Source organism: Moschus berezovskii, chromosome 1 (assembly GCF_049115385.1).
Source record: "Moschus berezovskii isolate FMDL1 chromosome 1, NW_MosBer_1.0, whole genome shotgun sequence".
NCBI lineage: Eukaryota > Metazoa > Chordata > Mammalia > Artiodactyla > Moschidae > Moschus > Moschus berezovskii.
Genome location: NC_142460.1, coordinates 79,166,837 through 79,191,682, shown reverse-complemented (window position 1 = coordinate 79,191,682; position 24,846 = coordinate 79,166,837). Strand labels below are relative to the sequence as shown.

The window sequence follows — 24,846 nt, the reverse complement described above, 5'->3', positions numbered from 1 at the left end:
TTTCTAAATTCCATATATGTGTGTTAGTATACTGTATTGGTGTTTTTCTTTCTGGCTTACTTCACTCTGTATAATAGGCTCCAGTTTCATCCACCTCATTAGAACTGATTCAAATGTATTCTTTTTAATGTCTGAATAATACTCCATTGTGTATATGTACCAAAGCTTTCTTATCCATTCGTCTGCAGATGGACATTTAGGTTGCTTCCATGTCCTGGCTATTATAAACAGTGCTGCAATGAACATTGGAGTACACGTGTCTCTTTCAATTCTGGTTTCCTCGGTGTGAATGCCCAGGAGTGCGATTGCTGGATCATATGGCAGTTCTATTTCCAGTTTTTTGAGGAATCTCCACACTGTTCTCCATAGAGGCTGTACTAGTTTGCATTCCCACCAACAGTGTAAGAGGGTTCCTTTCTCTCCACATCCTCTCCAGCATTTATTGCATGTAGACTTTTGGATAGCAGCCATTCTGACTGGTGTGAAATGGTATCTCATTGTGGTTTTGATTTGCATCTCTCTGATTATGAGGGATGTTGAGCATTTTTTCATGTGTTTGTTAGCCATCTTTATGTCTTCTTTGGAGAAATGTCTGTTTAGTTCTTTGGCCCATTTTTTGATTGGGTCATTTATTTTTCCGGAATTGAGCTGCAGGAGCTGCTTGTATAATTTGGAGATTAATCCTTTATCAGTTGCTTCATTTGCTATTATTTTCTCCCATTCTGAAGGCTGTCTTTTCACCTTACTTATAGTTTCCTTTGCTATGCAGAAGCTTTTGATTTTAATTAGGTCCCATTTGTTTATTTTTGCTTTTATTTCCAATATTCTGGGAGGTGGGTCATGGAGGATCCTGCTGTGATTTATGTCGGAGAGTGTTTTGCCTATGTTCTCCTCTAGGAGTTTTATAGTTTCTGGTCTTACATTTAGCTCTCTAATCCATTTTGAGTTTATTTTTGTGTATGGTGTTAGGAAGTGTTCTAGTTTCATTCTTTTACAAATGGCTGACCAGTTTTCCCAGCACCACTTGTTAAAGAGACTGTCTTTTCTCCATTTTATATTCTTGCCTCCTTTGTCAAAGATGAGGTGTCCATAGATGCGTGGATTTATCTCTGGGCTTTCTATTTTGTTCCATTGATCTATATTTCTGTCTTTATGCCAGTACCATACTGTCTTGATGACTGTGGCTTTGTAGTAGAGCCTGAAGTCCGGCAGGTTAATTCCCCCAGTTCCATTTTTCTTCCTCAAGATTGCTTTGGCTATTCGAGGTTTTTTGTATTTCCATACAAATTGTGAGATTATTTGTTCTAGTTCTGTGAAAAATATCTTTGGTAGCTTGATAGGGATTGCATTGAATGTATAAATTACTTTGGGTAGTATACTCATTTTTACAATATTTATTCTTCCAATCCATGTACATGGTATATTTCTCCATCTATTAGTGTCCTCTTTGATTGCTTTCAGTGGTGTTTTATAGTTTTCTGTGTACAAGTCTTTTGTTTCTTTAGGTAGATATATTCCTAAGTATTTAATTCTTTTCGTTGCAACAGTGAATGGAATAGTTTCCTTAATTTCTCTTTCTATTTTCTCATTATTAGTGTATAGGAATGCAAGGGATTTCTGTGTGTTGATTTTATATCCTGCAACGTTACTGTAATCATTGATTAGCTCTAGTAGTTTTCTGGTAGAGTCTCTAGGGTTTTCTGTGTAGAGGATCATGTCATCAGCGAACAGTGAAAGTTTTACTTCTTCTTTTCCAATTTGTATTCCTTTTATGTCTTTTTCTGCTCTGATTGCTGTGGCCAAAACTTCCAGAACTATGTTGAATAGTAGTGGTGAGAGTGGGCACCCTTGTCTTGTTCCTGACTTTAGGGGAAATGCTTTCAGTTTTTCACCATTGAGGATAATGTTTGCTGTGGGTTTGTCATATATAGCTTTTATTATGTTGAGGTATGTCCCTTCTATTCCCACTTTCTGGAGGGTTTTTATCATAAATGGATGTTGAATTTTGTCGAAGGCTTTCTCTGCATCTATTGAGATAATCATATGATTTTTATTTTTCAGTTTGTTAATGTGGTATATTACGTTGACTGATTTGCGGATATTGAAGAATCCTTGCATTCCTGGGATAAAGCCCACTTGGTCATGATGTATGATCTTCTTAATATGCTGTTGGATTCTGATTGCTAGAATTTTGTTAAGGATTTTTGCATCTATGTTCATCAGTGATATTGGCCTGTAGTTTTCTTTTTTTGTGGGGTCTTTACCAGGTTTTGGGATTAGGATGATGGTGGCCTCATAGAATGAGTTTGGAAGTTTCCCTTCCCCAGCAATTTTCTGGAAGAGTTTGAGTAGAATAGGTGTTAGCTCTTCTCTAAATTTTTGGTAGAATTCAGCTGTGAAGCCGTCTGGACCTGGGCTTTTGTTTGCTGGGAGATTTTTGATTACAGTTTCAATTTCCGTGCTTGTGATGGGTCTGTTCAGATTTTCTATTTCTTCCTGGTTCAGTTTTGGAAAGTTGTATTTTTCTAGGAATTTGTCCATTTCTTCCAGGTTATTCATTTTATTGCCATATAATTGCTGATAGTATTCTCTAATAATCCTTTGTATTTCTGTGTTGTCAGTTGTGATATCTCCATTTTCATTTCTAATTTTATTGATTTGGTTCTTCTCCGTTTGTTTCTTGATAAGTCTGGCTAGTGGTTTGTCAATTTTATTTACCTTCTCAAAGAACCAGCTTTTGGCTTTGTTGATTTTTGCTATAGTCTCTTTTGTTTCTTTTGCATTTATCTCTGCCCTAATTTTTACAATTTCTTTCCTTCTACTGACCCTGGGGTTCTTCATTTCTTCCTTTTCTAGTTGCTTTAGATGTAGAGTTAGGTTATTTAGTTGACTTTTTTCTTGTTTCTTGAGGTGTGCCTGTATTGCTGTGAACTTCCCCCTTAGCACTGCTTTTACAGTGTCCCAGAGGTTTTGGGTTGTTGTGTTTTCATTTTCATTCATTTCTATGCATATTTTGATTTCTCTTTTGATTTCTTCTATGATTTGTTCGTTGTTCAGCAGCGTGTTGTTCAGCCTCCATATGCTGGCATGTTTAATAGTTTTTCTCCCATAATTGAGATCTAATTTTACTGCATTGTGGTCAGAAAAGATGCATGGAATGATTTCAGTTTTTTTGAATTTACCAAGGCTAGATTTATGGCCCAGGATGTGATCTATCCTGGAAAAGGTTCCATGTGCACTTGAGAAAAAGGTGAAATTCATTGTTTTGGGGTGAAATGTCCTATAGATATCAATTAGGTCTAACTGGTCTATTGTATCATTTAAAGATTGTGTTTCCTTGTTTATTTTCTGTTTAGTTGATCTATCCATAGATGTAAGTGGGGTATTAAAATCTCCCACTATTATTGCATTATTGTTAATTTCCCCTTTCATACTTGTTAGTAATTGTCTTACATATTGCGGTGCTCCTATGTTGGGTGCATAAATATTTATAATTGTTATATCTTCATCTTGGATTGATCCTTTGATCATTATGTAGTTTCCTTCTTTGTCTCTTTTCACAGCCTTTGTTTTAAAGTCTATTTTATCTGATATGAGTATTGCTACTCCTGCTTTCTTTTGGTCTCTATTTGCATGGAATATCTTTTTCCAGCCCTTCACTTTCAGTCTGTATGTGTCCCTCGTTTTGAGGTGGGTCTCTTGCAGACAACATATATGGGGGTCTTGTTTTTGTATCCATTCAGCCAGCCTTTGTCTTTTGGTTGGGGCATTCAACCCATTTACGTTTAAGGTAATTATTGATAAGTACGATCCCGTAGCCATTTTCTTTATTGCTTTGGGTTCGAGTTTATACACCCTTTCTGTGTTTCCTGTCTAGAAAAGATCCTTTAGCATTTGTTGGAGAGCTGGTTTGGTAATGCTGAATTCTCTCAGCTTTTGCTTGTCTGTAAAGCTTTTGATTTCTCCTTCATATTTGAATGAGATCCTTGCTGGGTACAGTAGTCTGGGCTGTAGGTTATTTTCTTTCATCACTTTAAGTATGTCTTGCCATTCCCTCCTGGCCTGAAGAGTTTCTGTTGAAAGATCAGCTGTTATCCTTATGGGAATCCCCTTGTGTGTTATTTGCTGTTTTTCCTTTGCTGCTTTTAATATTTGTTCTTTGTGTTTGATCTTTGTTAATTTGATTAATATGTGTCTAGGAGTATTTCGCCCTGGGTTTATCCTGTTTGGGACTCTCTGGGTTTCTTGGACTTGGGTGATTATTTCTTTCCCTATTTTAGGGAAGTTTTCAACTATTATCTCCTCAAGTATTCTTTCATGGTCTTTCTTTTTGTCTTCTTCTTCTGGGATTCCTATGATTCGAACGTTGGAGCGTTTAACATTGTCCCAGAGGTCTCTAATATTGTTCTCATTTCTTTTAATTTTTTTTTCTTTTTTCCTCTCTGTTTCATTTATTTCTACAATTCTATCTTCTAGCTTGCTTATCCTGTCTTCTGCCTCTGTTATTCTACTGTTTGTTCCCTCCAGAGTGTTTCTGATCTCATCTATTGTATTATTCATTGTATATTGACTCTTTTTTATTTCCTCTAAGTCCTTATTAAACCTTTCTTCCATCTTCTCAATCCTTTTCTCCAGGTTATTTATCTGTAACTCCATTTTGCTTTCAAGATTTTGAATCATTTTCACCACCAAAATTCGAAATTCTTTTTCATGTTGATTCCCTATATCTTCCTCTTTTGCTTGTGTTGGTGGGCATTTATCTTGTTCCTTTACTTGCTGGGTATTTCTCTGCTTCTTCATCTTGCTTATAATGCTTTGCTTGGGGTGGCCTTTCCCTCTTCTGGCCGTTTGTGGAGTTCTCTTTATTATGTAGTTTCCTTGCTGTGTGTGGGGTTGGACAGGTGACTTGTCAAGGTTCCCTGGTTATGGAAGCCCTGTGTCGGTGTTCTGGTGGGTGGAGCTGGTTTTCTTCTCTCTGGAGTGCAATGAAGTGTCCAGTAATGAGTTATGAGATGTCAGTGGGTTTGGAGTGACTTTGGGCAGCCTGTATATTGAAGCTCAGGGCTAGTTTCCTGTGTTACTGGAGAATTTGTGTGGTATGTCTTGCTCTGGAACTTGTTGACCCTTGGGTTTAGCGTAGGTATGTAGACATTTAATGAGCTCCTATCGATTAATGTTCCCTGGAGTCAGGACTTCTCTGGTGTTCTCAGGATTCAGGCTTAAGCCTCTTGCCTCTGGTTTTTGGTCTTATTCTTGGAGTAGTCTCTAGACGTCTCTATCTGTCATTTCCAAGGTGGTTCCCTCTGTTTTAGCTTCTGTCTGCTGGTCTCTTCAGTGTCTAATTTCCGCCCTGGTACTAGGGGGTGGGTGGACACTTTTTAAGGCTCAGTTGTTCAGTCCTGTTCTGGGAAGGGAGGAACGCTGCAGTCGATTATCTCTGGCGTCTGTGGGGAGTGCTCGCAGTGTCTCGGCCACACTGGGTTTGCCCCCGCTCACAGCACGTATGCTGTCCCAGTCTATACTGCACAGGCTCTAGGTTGCTCTGCTGGGAACTGTCCAAGGCCGGCACCGGGTTGTATGCACTTCCCAGGTCTGAGTGGCTCAAGTTCATGTTCTCAGGTACTCCACAAAGGCGCAGACTTGGTTGGGCCTGCGTTTTGTGCCTTCCCGGGTCCGAGCAGCTCAGGGGACCAGGTGTTTGGCGAGCGCGGTCTCTGCGACTTATTGCCTCCCCAGTCCCCGCCTCTCAGTTTTCTGGGTGTACAACCGGCGCACCTTCTCAGGGGGATAACGACCGGCCCGAGCCCAAGAAGTCCTGATTAGCAACAAGCCTGTCTGCAGTTTGTATCAGATGCCTTTCTGGGGCCGCGGTTGCCCGCTCCGGCTCTGGCTGCGCTCCCTGCCTGTCTCGGCGGGGGATAGGGAATGGGCCAGCCGCAGCCAGCTCACTCTGCTCAGTCCTTTATTCTGTGAGCGGGGCTGGCCGAGTCATAGGTTAGAGCTTTCCGCCTTTTCGTGGGGAAGCTATCCCACAGTCTGCTTTGCTCTCCCCAGTTCTCTCAAATTGTTTTCGCGGCATTCAAGCCCAGTCCTCTCTCTAAGCAGTTCAGCCGGCTCCTCCCTGCCCAGCCCCCACTGCTAATGGCGTATGCAGGCATCTGCGCTGCTTCTCCGCTGGGAGTTACCGTTTGGCGGGTAATCTGTGGGTTTTAAAAAAATCTTAAAAAAAAAAAGAGGGTTATGTGGCCCTCTGAGCTTCCAAGGCTCGCCACAGATTCGCCAGTGAGAATGTTTCCTGGTGTTTGGAAACTTCTCTCTTTTTAAAGCCTCCCTTCCCGGGACGGAGCTCCGTCCTTACTTCTTTTGTCTCGCTTTTTTTCTTTTATGTTTTTTCCTACCTCCTTTCGAAGACAATGGGCTGCTTTTCTGGGTGCCTGACGTCCTCTGCCAGCATTCAGAAGTTGTTTTGTGGACTTGCGTTCAAATGTTCTTTTGATGAATTTGTGGAGGAGAGAGTGGTCTCACCGTCCTATTCCTCCGCCATCTTGTTCCTCCCCCCAAGGTAGTTTTACAATTAGAATTTCAGTGTTCTTAATAATAGTTACAGAACTATTCACATTATCTCCTTTATATTGGGTGGGTTGTGGTAATTTGTATTTTTTGTGGAATTGGTCTGTTTAAGTTGCCAAATTTATGTGCATAGAGATGCTCATTGTATTTCCTTGCTATCTTTTTAATATCTGCAGGGTCTTTAGTAATAGTGTCCGTTGCATTCTCAACATTGGTACCTTGTTTCTTATATTCCTTTTTTTTTTTTTTTGCAGTTTTACTAGAGGTTTGTCAATTCAACTGATTTTTTTTTGAGAACAAGTCAGCTCTTTGTATAAGTGATTTTCTCTGTTTTCTGCTGTCAATTTTATTGCTTTCTGTTTTTATCTTTACTATTACCTTTCTTCGGCTTGTTTTGGGTTTATTTTGTTCTCCTGTGTTTTAGGTTTTCAGGTAGTGAGCTTAAATCACTGACTTGAGAATTTATTCTCTTTTCTAATTTAGTGCTATAAATTTCTCTCTCAGCACTGTTCTAGTTGTATTCTACAAAATTTGAAGTTAATTTTCATTTACGTTCAGGACAGTGTAGTTTTAAAATTTACATTGTAACTTCTGGATTCCATGGATTATATAGAAGTGTGTTGTTTAGGTCCAAGTGTTTTGAGATTTTCCTGTTATCTTTCTGTTATTGATTTCTAGTTTGATTCCGTTGTGGTCAGAGAACACATTTTATGTGGTTTCAATTCTTTTTTAGTTGTTGAGATTTGTTTTACGATCTGACATATCTATCTTGGTGTATGTTCTGTGAGCACTTGCGAAGAATGTATTATATATTGTACTGTTTTGTGTGACCTGTTCTATTACTGTCAGTTAGATCCTGTTGATTGATGGTATTGTTCAAGTCTTCTATATCCTTGTTGATTTTCTGTGTGGTTGTTGCATCAAATGTTGAGTTGGGGTGTGGAGGTCTTCAAATGCATTCATGGATTTATCTATTTCTCCTCTCATTTTTATCAGTTTTTACTTCCCATATTTCTGTTGTTTTATGCATACACTGTTAAGATTTCTATGTTTTCTTGATAAATTGGCATATTTATCATTATTTAATGTTTTCTCTGTCTTGGGTAATTTTCCTTGCTCTGAAGTCCATTTTATCCTATATTATTATTATAGTCATTTCTGCTTTGCTTTTATTAATAGTTGTATGATATATCTTTTCCTTCCTTTTAATTTCAGCTTGACTATATAGTTGCATTAGAAGTGAATTCCTGGTAACATTTGGCTGAATAATGTTTTTCATCTACTCTGTCTTTTAATTGGTGTATCAAACCTCTTATATTTGATCTATTAGGGTTTAAATGTGCCATTTTATTTTTTATCTATTTTGTCTTTTTTCTTTTTCCTACCTTCCTGTGGGTTAGTTGAACATTTTTTAGGATTCCATTTTATTTTTTCTAGCACTTTTTACAGTAGTCATGTATGGATGTGAGAATTGGACTATAAAGAAAGCTGAGTGCCAAAGAATTGATGCTTTTGAACTATGGTGTTGGAGAAGACTTTTGAGAGTCCCTTGGACTGCAAGGAGATCCAACCAGTCCATCCTAAAGGAAATCAGTCCTGAATATTCATTGGAAGGACTGATGTTGAAGCTGAAACTCCAATACTTTGGCCACTTGATGCGAAGAACTGACTCTTTTGAAAATATCCTGATGCTATGAAATATTGAAGGCAGGAGGAGAAGGGGATGACAGAAGATGAGATGGTTGGATGGCATCACTGACTCAATGGACATGAGTTTGAATAAACTCTGGGAGTTGGTGATGGACAGGGAGGCCTGGCGTGCTGCAGTTCATGGGGTCTCCAAGAGTCAGACACGACCGAGTAACTGAACTGAACTGAGCACTTTTTAATGTATCTCTTTGTATAACTTTTTTAGTGGTTGCTCTCTATATATTCATTATTTATCCCAATGCACCAGTGTCATCATTTTACCAATTTAAGTCAAGTATAGACTTCTTATCTACCTTTATATCCCAGTTTCTTCCTCATTTATCACATGATTGTCTTAAATATTTCCTCTGCATACATCTGGAACCATGTCAGACAATGTTATAATTTTTGCTTCAATTATCAAACATAATTTAAACACTTGGAGGAAAGCTTATCCATATAGGTTTTATCCATATTTTTATTCAAAATTTCCTTTTTTAAAAAAGAAAAAATTCCCTCTGTTTAAAGTTTCCTTTATCCATTCTTTTAGGGAGGGTATACTGGTGGCAATTTAAAAAATTTTTCCCATAATCTAAGTATGTCTTGATTTCCCCTCTTTTTCTGAAAGACATTTTCATTGGATGTAGTATTCTAGGTTGATATTTCTTTCAATGTTTGAAAAATACTATGCCACTTCCTTCTGGTCACCATGGTTTCTGGTGAGAAACCCTCTGATATTCAAATTGCTTATCCTCCGTAGGTGAAGAATCACTTTTCTTTCTTTGCCTTCAGTATTTTTTCTCTTTAGTTTTCAGAAGTTTGACTGTTATGTGATTTAGTGTTGATTTTGGAATTATCCTCTTTGGAATACATTCAAGTTCTTTAATCTGTAGGTTTATGTACTTTGCCCAATTTGAGAAGTTTTCAGCCATTATTTCTTCAAGTCCTTTTAAAGACCTCCTCTTTCCTGACTCTTTCATGGCACTTTGATGGCATGACTGTTAGACTTTACATTATGATCCCATTGGCCCCTGAGGCTCTGGGGTTTGGGTTTTGTTTCAGTTTGTTTTCTTTTTATGGTTCAGATTGACTAATTCCTGTTTTTCTATCTTCAAGTTCATGGATTCATTTTTCTGTCCCTTCTATTCTACTGTTGACCCCATCCCTTAGTTTTCATTATTGTATTTTTCAGTTCTAAAATTTCCATTTACTTTTTCCTTATATAAATAAATAAAAAGCTTGAGACTTTATATCTTTGCTTCAAGTGTGTTCATAATTGCTCACAGAAGCATTTTTATCCTGCGTGTTTAAAATAGCTTTGTCAGATAATTCTGCTTCTGTCATCTCGGTGTTAATATTTACTGTTTGTCTTTTTCCATTCAGTTAGAGATCTTTCTGGTTCTTGGTACGACTTTCAGCTAAAACCTGGAAACTTTCATATTATGTATTAGACTCTGTATCTTACTTAAATCTTCTGGTTTACTTGGCTTTCTCTAACACTGTTCTGCCAGAGGAAGGAATGGGTGCCTCCTCCTTATTGCCAGGTGGAGGTACTCATGTTTTATTGTCACCGAAGGGAAGGGAGGTCTCCTTGTTACCTCTGCGTGCAGATGGGAGGTCTAACTCCTTACAGAGTCTCTACTGACAACATGGTAGGGAAAGCCTTGGCACCTCTGAGCAATGGTAGAAGTCCTGACTCCCCACCAGGTCTCTTCTGACACCACCTCTGCAGGGAGGGTGAAGAGAACCTTATTACTGCCATCTGAGAATGCAGGTCCAGACTGTGATCGCCACAGACATCTTGCTGGTTGATGGGTAAAGGGACTGGTTACCCTCAGAAAGAATAAATATCTTGACTCTTTACTTCACCTTTTCTGACATCATCCTAGTTGGAATGGTGGTGTGCCTCATTACAGCTTGGCAAGGGTATATTCTGTGAGCACTTGCAAATAATGTACATCGTACTGTTTTATGTGAAATATTTTGGCTTGTCTAGGGTGGGAAAGGTTGGGGGCGGGAGGAGAAGGGGACGACGGAGAATGAGATGGCTGGATGGCGTCACCGATTCTGTGGACATGAGTTTGAGTGTACTCCGGGAGTTGGTGATGGACAGGGAGGCCTGGCGTGCTGTGATTCATGGGGTCGCGGAGAGTCGGACACGACTGAGCGACTGAACTGAACTGAACTGAGGCTCCATTAGGCCTTTGCCAATGTGGGTGTGAGTGGAACCACAGTATTTTTGTGTGGTGTTTCTTCAAGTTTTCTGTGTTGCTAATCTGCCTCTTTCCTGGTCATTTGGGTAGAGAGAGCAGGTTCTGATTGGGCCTTTCTGTGTCCCTACCTGTTGGTATTTCAGGTTAGATTGACTTAGTCTTCTTCACCTCAGAGATATATGTGGCAAAAAGAAAATCCAAGGAAATCACCACAGTGTGTTCCTCAGGATTCGAACTGCATGGTAGATCTGCCTCCTCCTTTTCTCTTCTCACAGTTTTCTTGTGTTCATTTTATATTTAATGTCCAGGGGTTTTAGCTATATTTAGTGGGAAGAATAGGGGAAGTAGATCTGCTTCATCTTCCTGAAAGCAGACATCTATGTAAGAATTTTGAAGCCTAATTATAAACGTTGTTGATTTATTTCATAAGGTGGTACAGATCAATAATTTTAAGAGACATCTTAATTTAAGTTTTCTAGTAAGTATGAGGTCCACTTCTTATCTTTATATTTTTTGATGTTCCGTAAAATAGAAACCGTTAATTGTTCATACATGGACTCAAAGTGTTTTAAAAGAAAATGGAGTAGAGTTGAGTGGAAGAGGCATACAATCCTTATCTAAAATTCTTGGGAACAGATATATTTTAGCATTCAAAAAATTTATATTTTATAAAACATATTAAACATGATATGATATTGTTAAAGAAATAATCATTCATGACACTTGTTAAAGACCAATAAGGCAGACTTTATTCAGGGGACCACTATCATGGGATTTTATAGTAAGAGAGAGATCAGCTCAACTCTGAATACAAGGCAAATGGAGACTTACAGCCAAGGAGTTAGATTGGGGTTAGTTGATGCAAAATTACTGAGAGGTAGGGTAATTCTTTGCTAAACTGACATAATAGGATTTTTTGTTGAAAGCAGGCCAGAGTGATAAGATATTAAGGCTAAGGAAAAAGGAATTTAACCAGATATTAAGGGTAGTGAATTTTACTAAATTGACTCAATAGGACTCTTGCTAAAACTCGACTAAATGGGCCAAGGACAGAGCATGGGTCAAGGACCAGACAGAGGGCTCAGAGGAGCCTGACTCAAGTTTGGTTAAAGGAGAGCCTTTGTCAACTAACAACCCCAACAGGGTTTGGTACAGAATCTCTAAATCAAACATTTAATATTAATACTTCCACAGTACGACATGAATATTCACACTAAGTAGGTTAAGTAAAGATTATAACTAGTATTACTTAGTTCAGAGAAGTTATTAAAATCCTCTCTGTTTTCAGAGGGGAAATACACTGTGCTGTATAACCAAGGGTGCATTAGGCAGGTCACAGCACAAGCAGCTTGGCAGCTTCGTCTCACCCGTCTCTGACTCGATACACTGAAATTAATTGCATAACCTTCTGCAGGCACTTGAGTTTGTGGTCCCTGTGTCCCTAACTGTTTTAAATTCTTCTAAAAATATTGAGTAATTTCCTTATCTACCCCTTGTTTTCCTAGTAACTAACTCATTAAACTGATTTATTTTTAAAATCTGGGATTTAACACAGGAACTTTTCTACTTATTAACAGTGTTTTTCTCTCTCCTCAGATGAAGAGGAGGAAAGTGAAGAATCAAGTGAAGAAGAATCCAGCTTGGAGAGTGATGAGGATGAGTCTGGATCTGAAGATGAGGTTTTTGATGACTCTATCTGCCCAACAAGTAAGCTGGATAAAACCGTGCATTCTTTGCGACGTTTGACTATGGAATACCAAAAAGGTCCTCTTTTTTGGTTTCTCAATTGTCTCATAATATTTAAGGAAAGGATGGTATAATAAGCATGAAGTATAGTCTAATGAATACTTTTGGGGACTCTCTAGACAATTTACTTCCTATTTCTTGAGGCTGCTATTTATGAGTACCAAATTAAATAATCTGTAGACAATCTATAGTTGATTCAGTCATAAATTTTGCAGAAAGTTTCATTTTACTGAGAAACAGAAAATTTATATATGTGTATGTACATGTGTGTATTTAAAACTACATATGTGTATTTTTATAAAACTCTCCCTTTTTGCCAAACCATTAAATTTTCATATTTCAAACCTGTTTTTTAAGGGCAATTTTTATGTCTCCTGGAGATTCTTAGCTATTTATATTAACTATTTTCACTGCTGAAACTAGTCTGAAATATTCTTACAGTCTTAAGATTCTTATGTGAGTGAAAGTTGGTCAGTTGTGTCTGACTCTTTGCGACCCCATGGACTATACAGTCCATGGAGTTCTCCAGACCTGAAAACTGGAGTGGGTAGCCTTTCCCTTCTCCAGGGGATCTTCCAAACCCAGGGATCGAACCCAGGTCTCCTGCATTGCAGGTGGATTCTTTTCCAGCTGAGCCACAAAGGAAGCTCAAGAATACTGGTGTGGGTAGCCTATCCCTTCTCTGAGGATCTTCCTGGCCCAGGAATCGAACTGGGATCCCCTGTATTGCAGGCAGATTCTTTTACCAACTGAGCTATCAGGGAAGCCCTAAGATTCTTAGAGTCCAGACCAATATTCTTATAGTCTCGACAGAGGAATGATTCATAGGGAAAAAACTGTTTCTTCTTGATCTGAAATTATTTTCCTAGATATTTCAATAAATTATAAATCAAATTTTAATTTCAAATAAAGTTGAAATCGTGTTTTGATTTTAAGAATAAGTCTAAAATCATATTTCTGAGTGAAAGAGAGCTAGAAAATATTGTAATGCAGTATTAAGCTGCTTGAACAAAAGCTCGCAGGTAGGTTAGTGGTAGCACTAGGGCTGGAACTAAGGTTACTAGATTCCATTGTAGTGATCTATTATATTTCCACGTTCTTTATCAATGACTCCATGGATAAATGTGGCTGCTAGTGTGATAGGGTGGAAATTAATATAAAGATACTGTTTTTGAATCCTGTTCTATCACATTTCAGCTATGTGACATCTCTGAGATTTAATGATTGTCACCTGTAAAATGGGAACAATAGTTTTGACCTTGCAGGGCCTGTGGGCCTTGAATGAGCTAAGGTATATAAAGCACCCAGCACAAAGCCTGGCTCTGAGCACTGTTCAGAACATCAGTACTAACATCACAGCCACTATCATGATTATTTTTTTTTTTAATATTAGCTACACTGGGTCTCAGTTGCAGCACTGGGGTCTTTGATCTTCGTTTTGGCATGCAGGATCTAGTTCCCTGACCAGGGGTTGAACCCAAGCCCGCTGAATTGGGAGCTCAGAGTCTTAGCCACTGCACTGGCAGGGAAGTCTCTATCATGATTATTAATACCATCAATAATTTCTACCTGGAACCCTAAGTGTAGTGAAACCTTCTTGGAGTAGATGGACATTAATAATTCTGAAGCCCCAAAGTCCACACTCATTACTATATTCTCTAACAAATAGAGCTGCTTTTTTGTTTTGTCTGTCTTTTCAGATTGTGATATGGGTCTCTTTGAACTGGCCCTTCAACTTCGAGAGAAAAGGCTGGATATTGAAGAGGCTTTAGTTGAAGAAAAAAAAATGATCGATAACCTCAAAAAGGAACATGATGCACTGTCCAAAAAAGTATGTTATTCTGCCTTTTTTCAGGTCTGTTTATCATCTCCTAACATGCTACATCTCCTTCTAGCTATAATACTGCTATTTCATAGCAATGGCATGAGTTAGGACTTATTGTTAGAAGAGAGACATTTCCCATGTTGCAGCCATTTACAGACGTCTTTGAGGGCCATTGCCCCTTTGACGATTGGAACTTTTTCTAAATCATGGGCCCCCAAACTTTTTTGATTATATACTTCTGGAAGTAAAAAAAAAAAAAAAATTGTGGAGCATATATTCCCACAACAAATGTATATTTATTTAGAAATTATACCCATAAACTATTGTACTAATTATATTTCATGTATTTTAAAACATTTGCAAAAACAGAGAATGAAAAGAATAAGATAAAAATAAATAGAATTGGCAACTCCATTTTCTTTCTGGACCTCAGTAGAACACTTTGACATTCTGAGGTGTACGCATTCCTTTGGGAGTCCACTCAGCTAAAGTTCTGGTACAGTTGTATTGATTTTTTCTGTCATATCTACTCAGTATCCCTCTTAGGTGCTCTTTCCTAGAGCAGCATCACTTGATGCATGTTCAGAAATGTTTTTGGTAGGCTGCTTCTCTGCTTACAAAAAGGAAATGATTTGGAAAACTTCCAAGTATTTTAGGAGATGAGGCATGTACTTTAGAAATACTGTAGTTGGTAATTTCATTACCATAAAGGGCTTTCTTCGCTAATTTATTGAGGTCCTTATGACCAAATGAGGTTTGAACCATCCTTACAGAGATATTACAGGCGGAGAGATTATTTTCCTGCAGAAAATAAAAGGGCGATGGGAGCACGTCCTCTGTGTTTTCATTCACAAAATCTCTACAACTCTGGGGTCATAGGGACAATTGAAAAAGTGGTGTGGCTCATGACTTAGCAGAAAGAGAATAATACAGCACTTCTGGGGAGCAGTCTGGGATCATCTGTTTAATCCAGCCCAACAAGGCAGATCCAGCTCATATTTTTTATTTCTCCCCAGTGGCTTCATTTATCACCTTGGGTATATATTCACGGAATCCTGTTAACATCTCACACTTGGGGCTTTCTACAGGTAAAAATTGTGGCAACTAATCTGAACGCAGCAGAAGAGGCCCTGGAGGCTTATCAACGTGAGAAGCAGCAGCGGCTGAATGAACTGCTGGTTGTGATCCCTTTGAAGCTCCACCAGGTGATGGGGCTGGAGGTTGCCTCACCCTCTCTAAGCAGAAGAGTCATCATCCTCAGACTTTTCCAGAGAAATAGTCATGGGACACTGGTGGGGAGAAGGGCAGTCCTTGTCTGAGACATCTACCTGCAGAATGACACCCCAACGTTTCTTATCCCTTCTGAGATTATTATAAAAGCATAATATCAAAACACGTATATTTCCTGGTGGTCATTATGACTTTGAAAGTTGAATCACTTCAAGTCTGAAGCAATGAGAAGCCTATGACTTAATGGAATGGCTTGGAGGTTGAAATCTTCTTGTCTCTTGGACACGTCACTTTTCACACCTGCTTTAAATAGACATGGACTAATGGTGCAAGAATTATCTTCCCTTATTCTTTACTTGTTAATGAGGGAGGTTAAGATAAAAGGAAAATACTTTTTCCCCTTTTCTTTATCTCTATATCCCACTTGAATTACAACTTACATTAAAATGCAGAGATCGTATCAGCAAAAGCCCCTTGTAATGTATTTTGTCAGGTAAAGAGAGAAAGCTGTATTTGAGAAGAAGAACCAAGGAGGATCAGCCTTACATATATCTTGTTTAACCTGACCCAAACTGGGTTAACTGTCTGTAGCAATTTGCCAAATATTCCAGCCCTGAAATGTCTGTTCCATCCTTAGGCAGTAGATATCCAGTGTGGTCATTTTAGAAAGATTTGCTGTCCCAGAGGGATATAATGTGACTTCTTTTTGAAAGTAGCTTCCTGCTTATACCTTCCTCAGTGGTGAGAGTTAGCAGACCAAAGGTCATGACCTAACAAGGGACAGAAAAAGAAGCACATCCCTTTCTATGACTTTACATTTAGTTTGGTTTTTGTCTATTTTGATACCAGTTTTATCATGCTTTTGTAGATAGAGTATGTGCAATTTGGAGAAATACCGAGTGATCTTTCTGGAACTTTGGTCTTTTCCAACCACTCCTTGGGACGACTGCAAGAACGAATTGTCCAGCTCCAAGAGGAAAATTCCAAGCAGCAAAAACTTAACAAAGAATGCCGGGAGAGGCGTAAGCAGCTCATCCGAGAAAAGAGAGAGATGGCCAAAACAATACAGAGTGAGCAGTAACCCCATGGCTTACCTAGTAACATTTATTGATTGCAGAGGGAACTGTCAAGTGGTCATCTCCAGCTCTGAAAACAGTAGGTCGTCACATATCCAAACCACTGAGCAGAAATGACACCTTCCCCTCTTTCTACTTATGTGCTCTCCTGATGCTATCAAAAAGTTACTCTCCTGTTTTAAAAAGGATGAATCTTTTGTCATAGAAACAATTTCTCACAATTTTTAAAGGTTTTATGTTTAATAAAATGTAGAAAAATATAAAAAATACCCACCACCAAGCTTAAGAAATAAAGCACTGAAGATATAATTGACGGTCTTTCTCTATCTAGTATCATTCTGCCCTCTCCTTCCCCAGGATCAACCATTAGGCAGGTACATACACATATAAATGTATTCACACACACTATATGAAGTGTCTTTGCATGTTTTTGGTATAATTTGAAGCTCACTTTATTAACCCATTTTTTGAGAGTAATTTGTAAGGCTACAGATAATTAGCCATTTTAACTGCTACTACAGTATGCCTTTGGACTATAAGAGTTTTTCTTTGGTCTCCTGTTGACGGATATTTAGGGTACTTGTAATTTTTCATGATTACAGACAATGTTTCAGTGAACCTTCTTGTGCATGTCTCCCTGTGCGTGTGTGGGAGGAGGTGAGTCCCCAGGACTGGGGACTGTGGGTAAGATGGGGTGTGTGTGCATTTTCTGCTCGCCTGGGTATTGTCAAGTTGTCCTCCAAAATGGTTGCACTGTTTTTTCTTCCTACTGTTTCCCTCACCACGCGGGAAGGTGAGAATTGCCGAGGTTCCATAGTCTCATCAATACTTAGTAATGTTAGACTTTCATATTTCTGTCAACCTGGTATATGTTAAAACTGTATTTCACTGTGCTTTTTGTTTCCCTAGATCCTTGCGGTTGAATGTCTTCACATATGCTTATTTGCCATTTATTTGTGTTCTCATGTGAAACTTGCCTGCTATACACCTTGCTCATTTTTTTACTTCTCTTTTTTATTTTTCTTATTGATTGTAGGGAGTTTATTTATTTTCCTATATTCTGTCTTTATCTATTACATGTACTTTGAATCTTCTAGTATGTATCTTGCCTTTTTGGGATACAGACATTTAAAATCTTAATATAATTAATTTATCAATCTGTTTATCATTTGCGCATTGTGTGTATATATGTATGTCTTAAATCCTTTCCTATTTTGAGGTCATATTTTTCTATTGTTTTCTCTGTTAGTAATGTTTCTTACTTTTATGTTCTTAGTTCACCTGGAATTGAGGTATATAGTATAAGATGTAAGGAGTAAAGACATGGAACATATATGTAAGTGATGAAGTATTCCAACTTTAATAACAATAAAATTATGAGTGGTATAATAGCATCTACCTTAATGCCTCAGAACTGTATACTTATTTTTTTTTTTTTGGCCATGTCATGTGGCATGTGGAATCTTAGTTCCCCGACCAGGGTTTGAACTGTGCATTGGGAGCATAGAATCATAACTACTAGACAGCAAGGGAAGCCCCAGAAGTGTACACTTTTAAAAGATTTAAATGGTATATTTTGTTATGTAAATTTTGCCACAATAAAATATTTTTTTAAAAGAAAATTTGGAAAGGAAAAAGGGAAGAATATAGTCGTCAGTCAGTCGAAGTTGCGTTAATTTGTAGAGGTCAGTCTTCAGTGAGATGGTGGTTCTGCTCTCGTGGGTGGCTGGATTATAAATTTTAAAATACGTGTTCAGTTCAGTTCAGTTGCTCAGTCTTGTCTGACTCTTTGCGATCCCATGAATCACAGCACGCCAGGCCTCCCTGTCCATCACCAACTCCCGGAGTTCACTCAAACTCATGTCCACAGAGTCGGTGATGCCATCCAGCCATCTCATTCTCTGTCATCGCCTTCTCCTCCCACCCCCAATCCTTCACCACATCAGAGTCTTTTCCAGTGAGTCAACTCGTCGCATGAGGTGGCCAAAGTATTGGAGTTTCAGCTTTAGCATTAGTCCTTCCAAAGAACACCAAGGACTGATCTCCTTTAGAATGGACTGGTTGGATCTCCTTGCAGTCCAAGGGACTCTCAAGAGTCTTCTCCAGCACCACTGTTCAAAAGCATCAATTCTTCAGCGATCAGCTTTCTACGCAGTCCAACTCTCACATCCATACATGACCACGGGAAAAACCATAGCCTTGACTAGACGGACCTTGGTTGGCAAAGTAATGTCTATGCTTTTTAATATACTATCTAGGTTGGTCATAACTTTCCTTCCAAGGAGTAAGCGACTTTTAATTTCATGGCTGCAGTCAGCATCCACAGTGATTTTGGAGCCCAAAAAATAAAGTCTGACACTGTTTCCACTGTTTCCCCATCTACTTCCCATGAAGGGATGGGACCAGATGCCATGATCTTTGTTTTCTGAATGTTGAACTTCAAGCCAACTTTTTCACTCTCCTCTTTCACTTTCCTCAAGAGGCTTTTGAGTTCCTCTTCACTTTCTGCCATAAGGGTGGTGTCATCTGCATATCTGAGGTTATTGATATTTCTCCCAGCAATCTTGATTCCAGCTTGTGCTTCTTCCAGCCCAGCGTTCCTCATGATGTACTCTGCATATAAGTTAAATAAGCAGGGTGACAATATACAGCCTTGACGTACTCCTTTTTCTATTTGGAACCAGTCTGTTGTTCCATGTACAGTTCTGACCGTTGCTTCCTGACCTGCATACAAGTTTCTCAAGAGGTAGGTCAGGTGGTCTGGTATTCCCATCTCTTTCAGAATGTTCCACAGTTTATTGTGATCCACACAGTCAAAGGCTTTGGCATAGTCAATGAAGCAGAAATAGATATTTTTCTGGAACTCTCTTGCTTTCTCCATGATCCAGCAGATGTTGGCAATTTGATCTCTGGTGCCTCTGCCTTTTCTAAAACCTGCTTGAAACTCTGGGAGTTCATGGTTCACATATTGCTGAAGCCTGGCTTGGAGAATTTTGAGTATTACTTTACTAGCGTGTGAGATGAGTGCAGTTGTGCAGTAGTTTGAGCATTCTTTGGCATTGCCTTTCTTTGGGATTGGAATGAAGACTGACCTTTCCAGTCTTGTGGTCACTGCTGAGTTTTCCAAATTTGCTGGCATATTGAGTGTAGCACTTTCACAGCATCATCTTTCAGGATTTGAAATAGCTCAACTGGAATTTCATCACCTCCACTACCTTTGTTCGTAGTGATGCTTTCTAAGGCCCACTTGACTTCACATTCCAAGATGTCTGGCTCTAGGTGAGTGATCACGCCATCATGATTATCTTGGTCGTGAAGATCTTTTTTGTACAGTTTTTCTGTGTATTCTTGCCACCTCTTCTTAATATCTTCTGCTTCTGTTAGGTCCATACCATTTCTGTCCTTTATCGAGCCCATCTTTGCATGAAATGTTCCCTTGGAATCTCTAATTTTCTTGAAGAGATCTGTTTTCCTAGTCTGTTGTTTTCCTCTATTTCTTTGCATTGATCGCTGAGGAAGGCTTTCTTATCTCTCCTTGCTATTCTTTGGAACTGTGCATTCAAATGCTTATATCTTTCCTTTTCTCCTTTGCTTTTCACTTCTCTTCTTTTCACAGCTATTTGTAAGGCCTCCTCAGACAGCCATTTTGCTTTTTTGCATTTCCTTTCCATGGGGATGGTCTTGGTCCCTGTCTCCTGTACAATGTCACGAACCTCCGTCCAGAGCTCATCAGGCACTTTATCTATCAGATCTAGTCCTTAAATATATTTCTCACTTCCACTGTATAATCATAAGGGATTTGATTTAGGTCATACCTGAATGGTCTAGTGGTTTTCCCTACTTTCTTCAATTTAAGTCTGAGTTTGGCAATAAGGAGTTCATGATCTGACCGACAGTCAGCTCATGGTCTTGTTTTTGCTAACTGTATAGAGCTTCTCCATCTTTGGCTGCAAAGAATATAATCAATCTGATTTCGGTGTTGCCCATCTGGTGATGTCCATGTGTAGAGTCTTCTCTTGTGTTGTTGGAAGAGGGTGTTTGCTATGACCAGTGAGTTCTCTTGACAAAACTCTATTAGCCTTTGCCCTGCTTCATTCCGTGCTCCAAGGCCAATTTTGCCTGTTACTCCATGTGTTTCTTGACTTCCTACTTTTGCATTCCTGTCCCCTATAATGAAAAGGACATCTTTTTTGGAGTTAGTTCTAAAACGTCTTGCAGGTCTTCATAGAACCATTCAACTTCGGCTTCTTCAGCGTTCCTGGTTGGGGCATAGGCCTGGATTACTGTAATATTGAATGGTTTGCCTTGGAAATAAACAGAAATCATTCTGTCGTTTTTAAGATTTCATCCAAGTACTGCATTTCGGACTCTTTTGTTGACCAAGAAATGGCTACTCCATTTCTTCTAAGGGATTCCTGCCCACAGTAGTAGATATAATGGTCATCTGAGTTAAATTCACCCATTCCAGTCCATTTTAGTTCACTGATTCCTAGAATGTCTACGTTCATTCTTGTTATCTCCTGTTTGACCACTTCCAATTTGCCTTGATTCATGGACCTAACATTCCAGGTTCCTATGCAATATTGCTCTTTATAGCACCGGACCTTGCTTCTATCACCAGTCACATCCACAACTGGGTATTGGTTTTGCTTTGGCTCCATCCCTTCATTCCTTCTGGAGTTATTTCTCCACTGATCTCCAGTAGCATACTGGGCACCTACCGACCTGGGGAATTCCTCATTCACTATCCTATCATTGTGCCTTTTTGTACTGTTCATGGGGTTCTCAAGGCAAGTATACTGACGTGGTTTGCCATTCCCTTCTCCAGTGGACCATATTCGGCTGTGGTCCATGATCAGATCGACTACGTGTTAGGACTCTGTATTTGAATAACATTTATTTGAGACACAGAGTTTTCTCAGGTGTCAACCTCGAGGCCCCAGTGTTTCTCTTGTACTTCACATTCCTTTGGCGTCTGTAGCCTGTGAATGTTGTTTATATGTGGAAATACTATTTGTCAAACCAAGGGAACAAACTAGTATGAAAATGAGGAAAGAAACTTGTTTCCATTTGAGTAACCTCTCAGTTTGGGAAAATGTGTGAAGATGAAATGAAGTATTCATATTTTTGGAATGTTAGTTGAAATTAAAAAAAAAAAAAGAGGTTCTGTGTAGTAGAAGTTTATTCAGTGGTTTTCAGTTCTTCTCCCATCCCTGGTTTGTTTTCTGAGAGCAAGTTGTGGGTCTGGTTAAAGACTGATCTTCTAATTCTGAAGGTGAAACTAGGAGTGGGTTCATTTCCTATAACTCAGAGAACAAAGGCTTAACAGTGATGAGAAACACCACAGTCACTCACTGATGCCTTCCTCCATCCCAGACCCAATGGGGAAGAAGAGAGTTTAGAACATGAGGTGGGAAGTTAAGTTCTCTCCTTTTCAAGAAGAGCACAGCTTGTAGCCATGGGGAAGGAGAATGGGGAGCAGGGGGTGTTCCAGAAGGCTTTATGTCCCCAGGGAATGCTAGCTGTGGGAAGGGCAAAGACCAGAGTCCATGTCCTAGTACACGAGGCTGCCTTGGGAGAGGGCGCCCTGATATATGGGCTAGCTAGGGGGGGTCAAGGTTCTTACTGAGGGGGCCAAGCAGGCAGCCACAGGCTAGATACACTAGAACAAATAATCCAATAAGTATTTCATTTGCGTCACTAATTATCATGGCCACCACATGATGCAAGTACATAGGGGTGCCACTCACATAGAATAGAAATGAAGAACCCTTTCTGGATTGTGCAAAATGACAGTCATGCCAATTATGCCATTATCATTCAGTCGTGGTAACGATTATACCTGAATACACATTCCTGCCCAGTAACTGAGTTGCATCATCTTGTTATATAATAGGGCCTTCAGAATTCACTTAGGGGATTCTAGTCACAGAAAATTTTGTTACAAGGTTATATTTTCTTAAAATCCTACAAATGGAATTTTTTCCAGGTTTTCCAGCATTCCCACGTTGAGGAAAGACAATAAAACAAAAGCAAAACGTTGCATGTTAGATGGAGAGAACTGTTAAGAAGAAAAAATTAAAAGGAATGGGAAAGAGTGCTGAGGCCTGTAGGAGGCCAAGGAGGACTTCTCTGTCAATGTGATATACTTGCTAAGATGTGGTTCTCCCTAATGGTTAGAGGACAACCTAACCATTTCTGGTTACACCTTCAGAAATGAGTGTACTGGAAATGAGTCTATCACAGTCTCACAGCTTGTTTTCAGAAAATGGGCTGTGTGGGACCAGCCACATGGCTATACTGGGAAGAGAATTCCAGGCAGGGTAATTCCAGAGGATTCCTTATGAGAATACCCAAGTGAGCCCGGAATGTTTGAGAAGTAAGAAGGTGTCTGGAGTAAATGAGAGAGGTGTGAGAGCTAACAGGGGCAGGGCAGGTAGGACCTTGTGAGCCACTGCCAGGATTTTAGTGTTTTTACTTGGGGATGGAAACTTCTGTTCAGTACCTATTTTAGTCTTAGCACAAGATGTTACAGAGATCAGTAGTAAAACATTAAAACCCGAAGGCTTTACAACCCGTTGGGGCCCATGAACAGTCTGAGCAGGGGGAGACCAGAGTGTGTAAGTCACCTGGGAAAGGTGAGTCTGTTCCACATGGGAGTTTGAAGCTGATGCAAAGCCAGTACAGCAGTGTGCTTTCTAAGCGAGGAAAGCAGTAGGGGCAGTGTCACAGAGGAAAACCCAATGGGCAACATGAAGTCTTTTACCATCATCTTGCAAAAGCTGTTCCTTAGAATGGTATTGTTCATTTAATAACAATGGGAGCTTCTGAACAGCCTGACAGTGGTTGTCTTCTTTTAGAAATGGAAGAAACAGTCAGACAACTAATGATTAGCAAGTTTGGCCGTGTGATCAATCTAGAAGCCCTTCAGACACTTTCTGTGAACACAACGCTTGAAGAACTAAAGATCAAAAAGCTTCGAAAGGAGATATCGAACGTAAAGGAAATGAAAATGTGGGAGGTAAGGATGAGAGGGCAGGTGACCCTCTGGGCAGAGGTGAGAACTCCTGGTGAGCAGTCAGGGGGTCCCTGCAGAGCATCTGTGCATCTGTTCAGCTAGAGCATCTCACAGGCCCCCGTGAGCCCCATTGAGATCCCCCATGGTCTTAAGTCTGTCTCGGCTTCCTCATCATTCACTTAATTGGAGGGACTGGTCTATCTTGGGATGAAAGCACCGGCACTCGAGTCTGGGGTCCCGGATTCATGTAAATATGAGGGCAGCATGGCATGAAGGGTGAGAGATCCCACTCTGAGGTCCGCAGTAATGTATAAATGCTCTAAGTGTTAGGCATGAACTGCTGTACTCTGTCCCTGTTAAGTCACTTCAGTTGTGTCCGTCTGTTTGTGACCCCATGGACTGTAGCCCACCAGGCTTCTCTGTCCATGGGATTCTCCAGGCAAGAATATTGGAGTGGGTTGCCAAGCCCTCCTACAGGGGATCTTCCCAACCCAGGGATCAAACTCTGTCTCTTATGTCTCCTGCATTGGCAGGTGGGTTCTTTACCACTGGTTAGTTAGTTAGTTCAGTCGTGTCCGACTCTTTGTGACCCCATGAATCACAGCACGCCAGGCCTCCCTGTCCATCACCAACTCCTGGAGTTCACTCAAACTCATGTCCATCGAGTCGGTGATGCCATCCAGCCATCTCATCCTCTGTTGTCCCCTTCTCCTCCTGCCCCCAATCCCTCCCAGCATCAGAGTCTTTTCCACTAGTAGCCTTTTTACTAGTAGTCTTTTTACCACTAGTAGCACCTGGTAATGCTCTGAGGATCCTATTTATATAATTCTATATAGCTTTCGCATGTCGTTTCCATTCTGGAAATTAGAGAAGCATCTCTAAGTTATTGATTTTATAACAAGGTATATACTATTTAGCTGGTAGGGTCTTAAATGTTAAATGCCTACAGTGTTCCTGGAGCCATGACATGAGGCAGTATTCCAGTTACAGCCTGATTCAAAAAGAGGGGCTTTTATAAAGATTTTATAAGCTCACCAGTCACCCAGCTTCTCTAGTTTTCTGACTTAACAGCAGATAGGGAAGGAGGAGAGGTTTCCAGTGATTTCTTTTCATATCTAAGATTTGTCACTGTACTGTGGAGAAACAAATTACTCCAGTGCTGGTGTCAGCGGGACTGGTTCCTACCAAGGTAGTGCTGGAGATAACATGTGCAATCTAAAATAATTTGTTGGCGCAATAGGGTAACAAAGGAAAGCCACTGGCAGATGTATGGCCATTGAAGCTGGTCACCTTGAGGACTCTGGGCCAACACTGGGGGGAAAGTGATATAGGAGAGTTTCTGGTTAAACAATCATCCTCCCTTTTAATTAATGAACATCAGTACCCAGTCAGCATACTAATATCCTCTTCAGAAGTGGGGTGATACGTATCTCCATCTTATTTTTGCCTACTTTCATCCTACTTACATTCTTTTTTCTC

The 24,846-nt window shown here is 39.7% G+C and overlaps 1 protein-coding gene across 7 annotated transcripts in view; it reads left to right on the top strand.

Moving 5' to 3' along the window:
- The window catches only part of CFAP44 (cilia and flagella associated protein 44), a 148,057-nt gene that overhangs the window by 116,397 nt on the left and 6,814 nt on the right, over window positions 1–24,846 (top strand). For 4 of the 7 annotated variants that reach the window (XM_088837002.1, XM_055424566.2, XM_088837000.1 and 1 more), the window contains 5 exons: window positions 12,069–12,236; window positions 13,919–14,049; window positions 15,132–15,248; window positions 16,142–16,343; window positions 23,210–23,370. In XM_088837002.1, the coding sequence (XP_088693128.1) occupies window positions 12,069–12,236; window positions 13,919–14,049; window positions 15,132–15,248; window positions 16,142–16,343; window positions 23,210–23,370 (779 nt within the window). The remainder of the gene's footprint in view (window positions 1–12,068; window positions 12,237–13,918; window positions 14,050–15,131; window positions 15,249–16,141; window positions 16,344–23,209; window positions 23,371–24,846) is intronic. The other 3 variants (XM_088837006.1, XM_055424827.2, XM_088837003.1) reach the window with 1 other exon arrangement.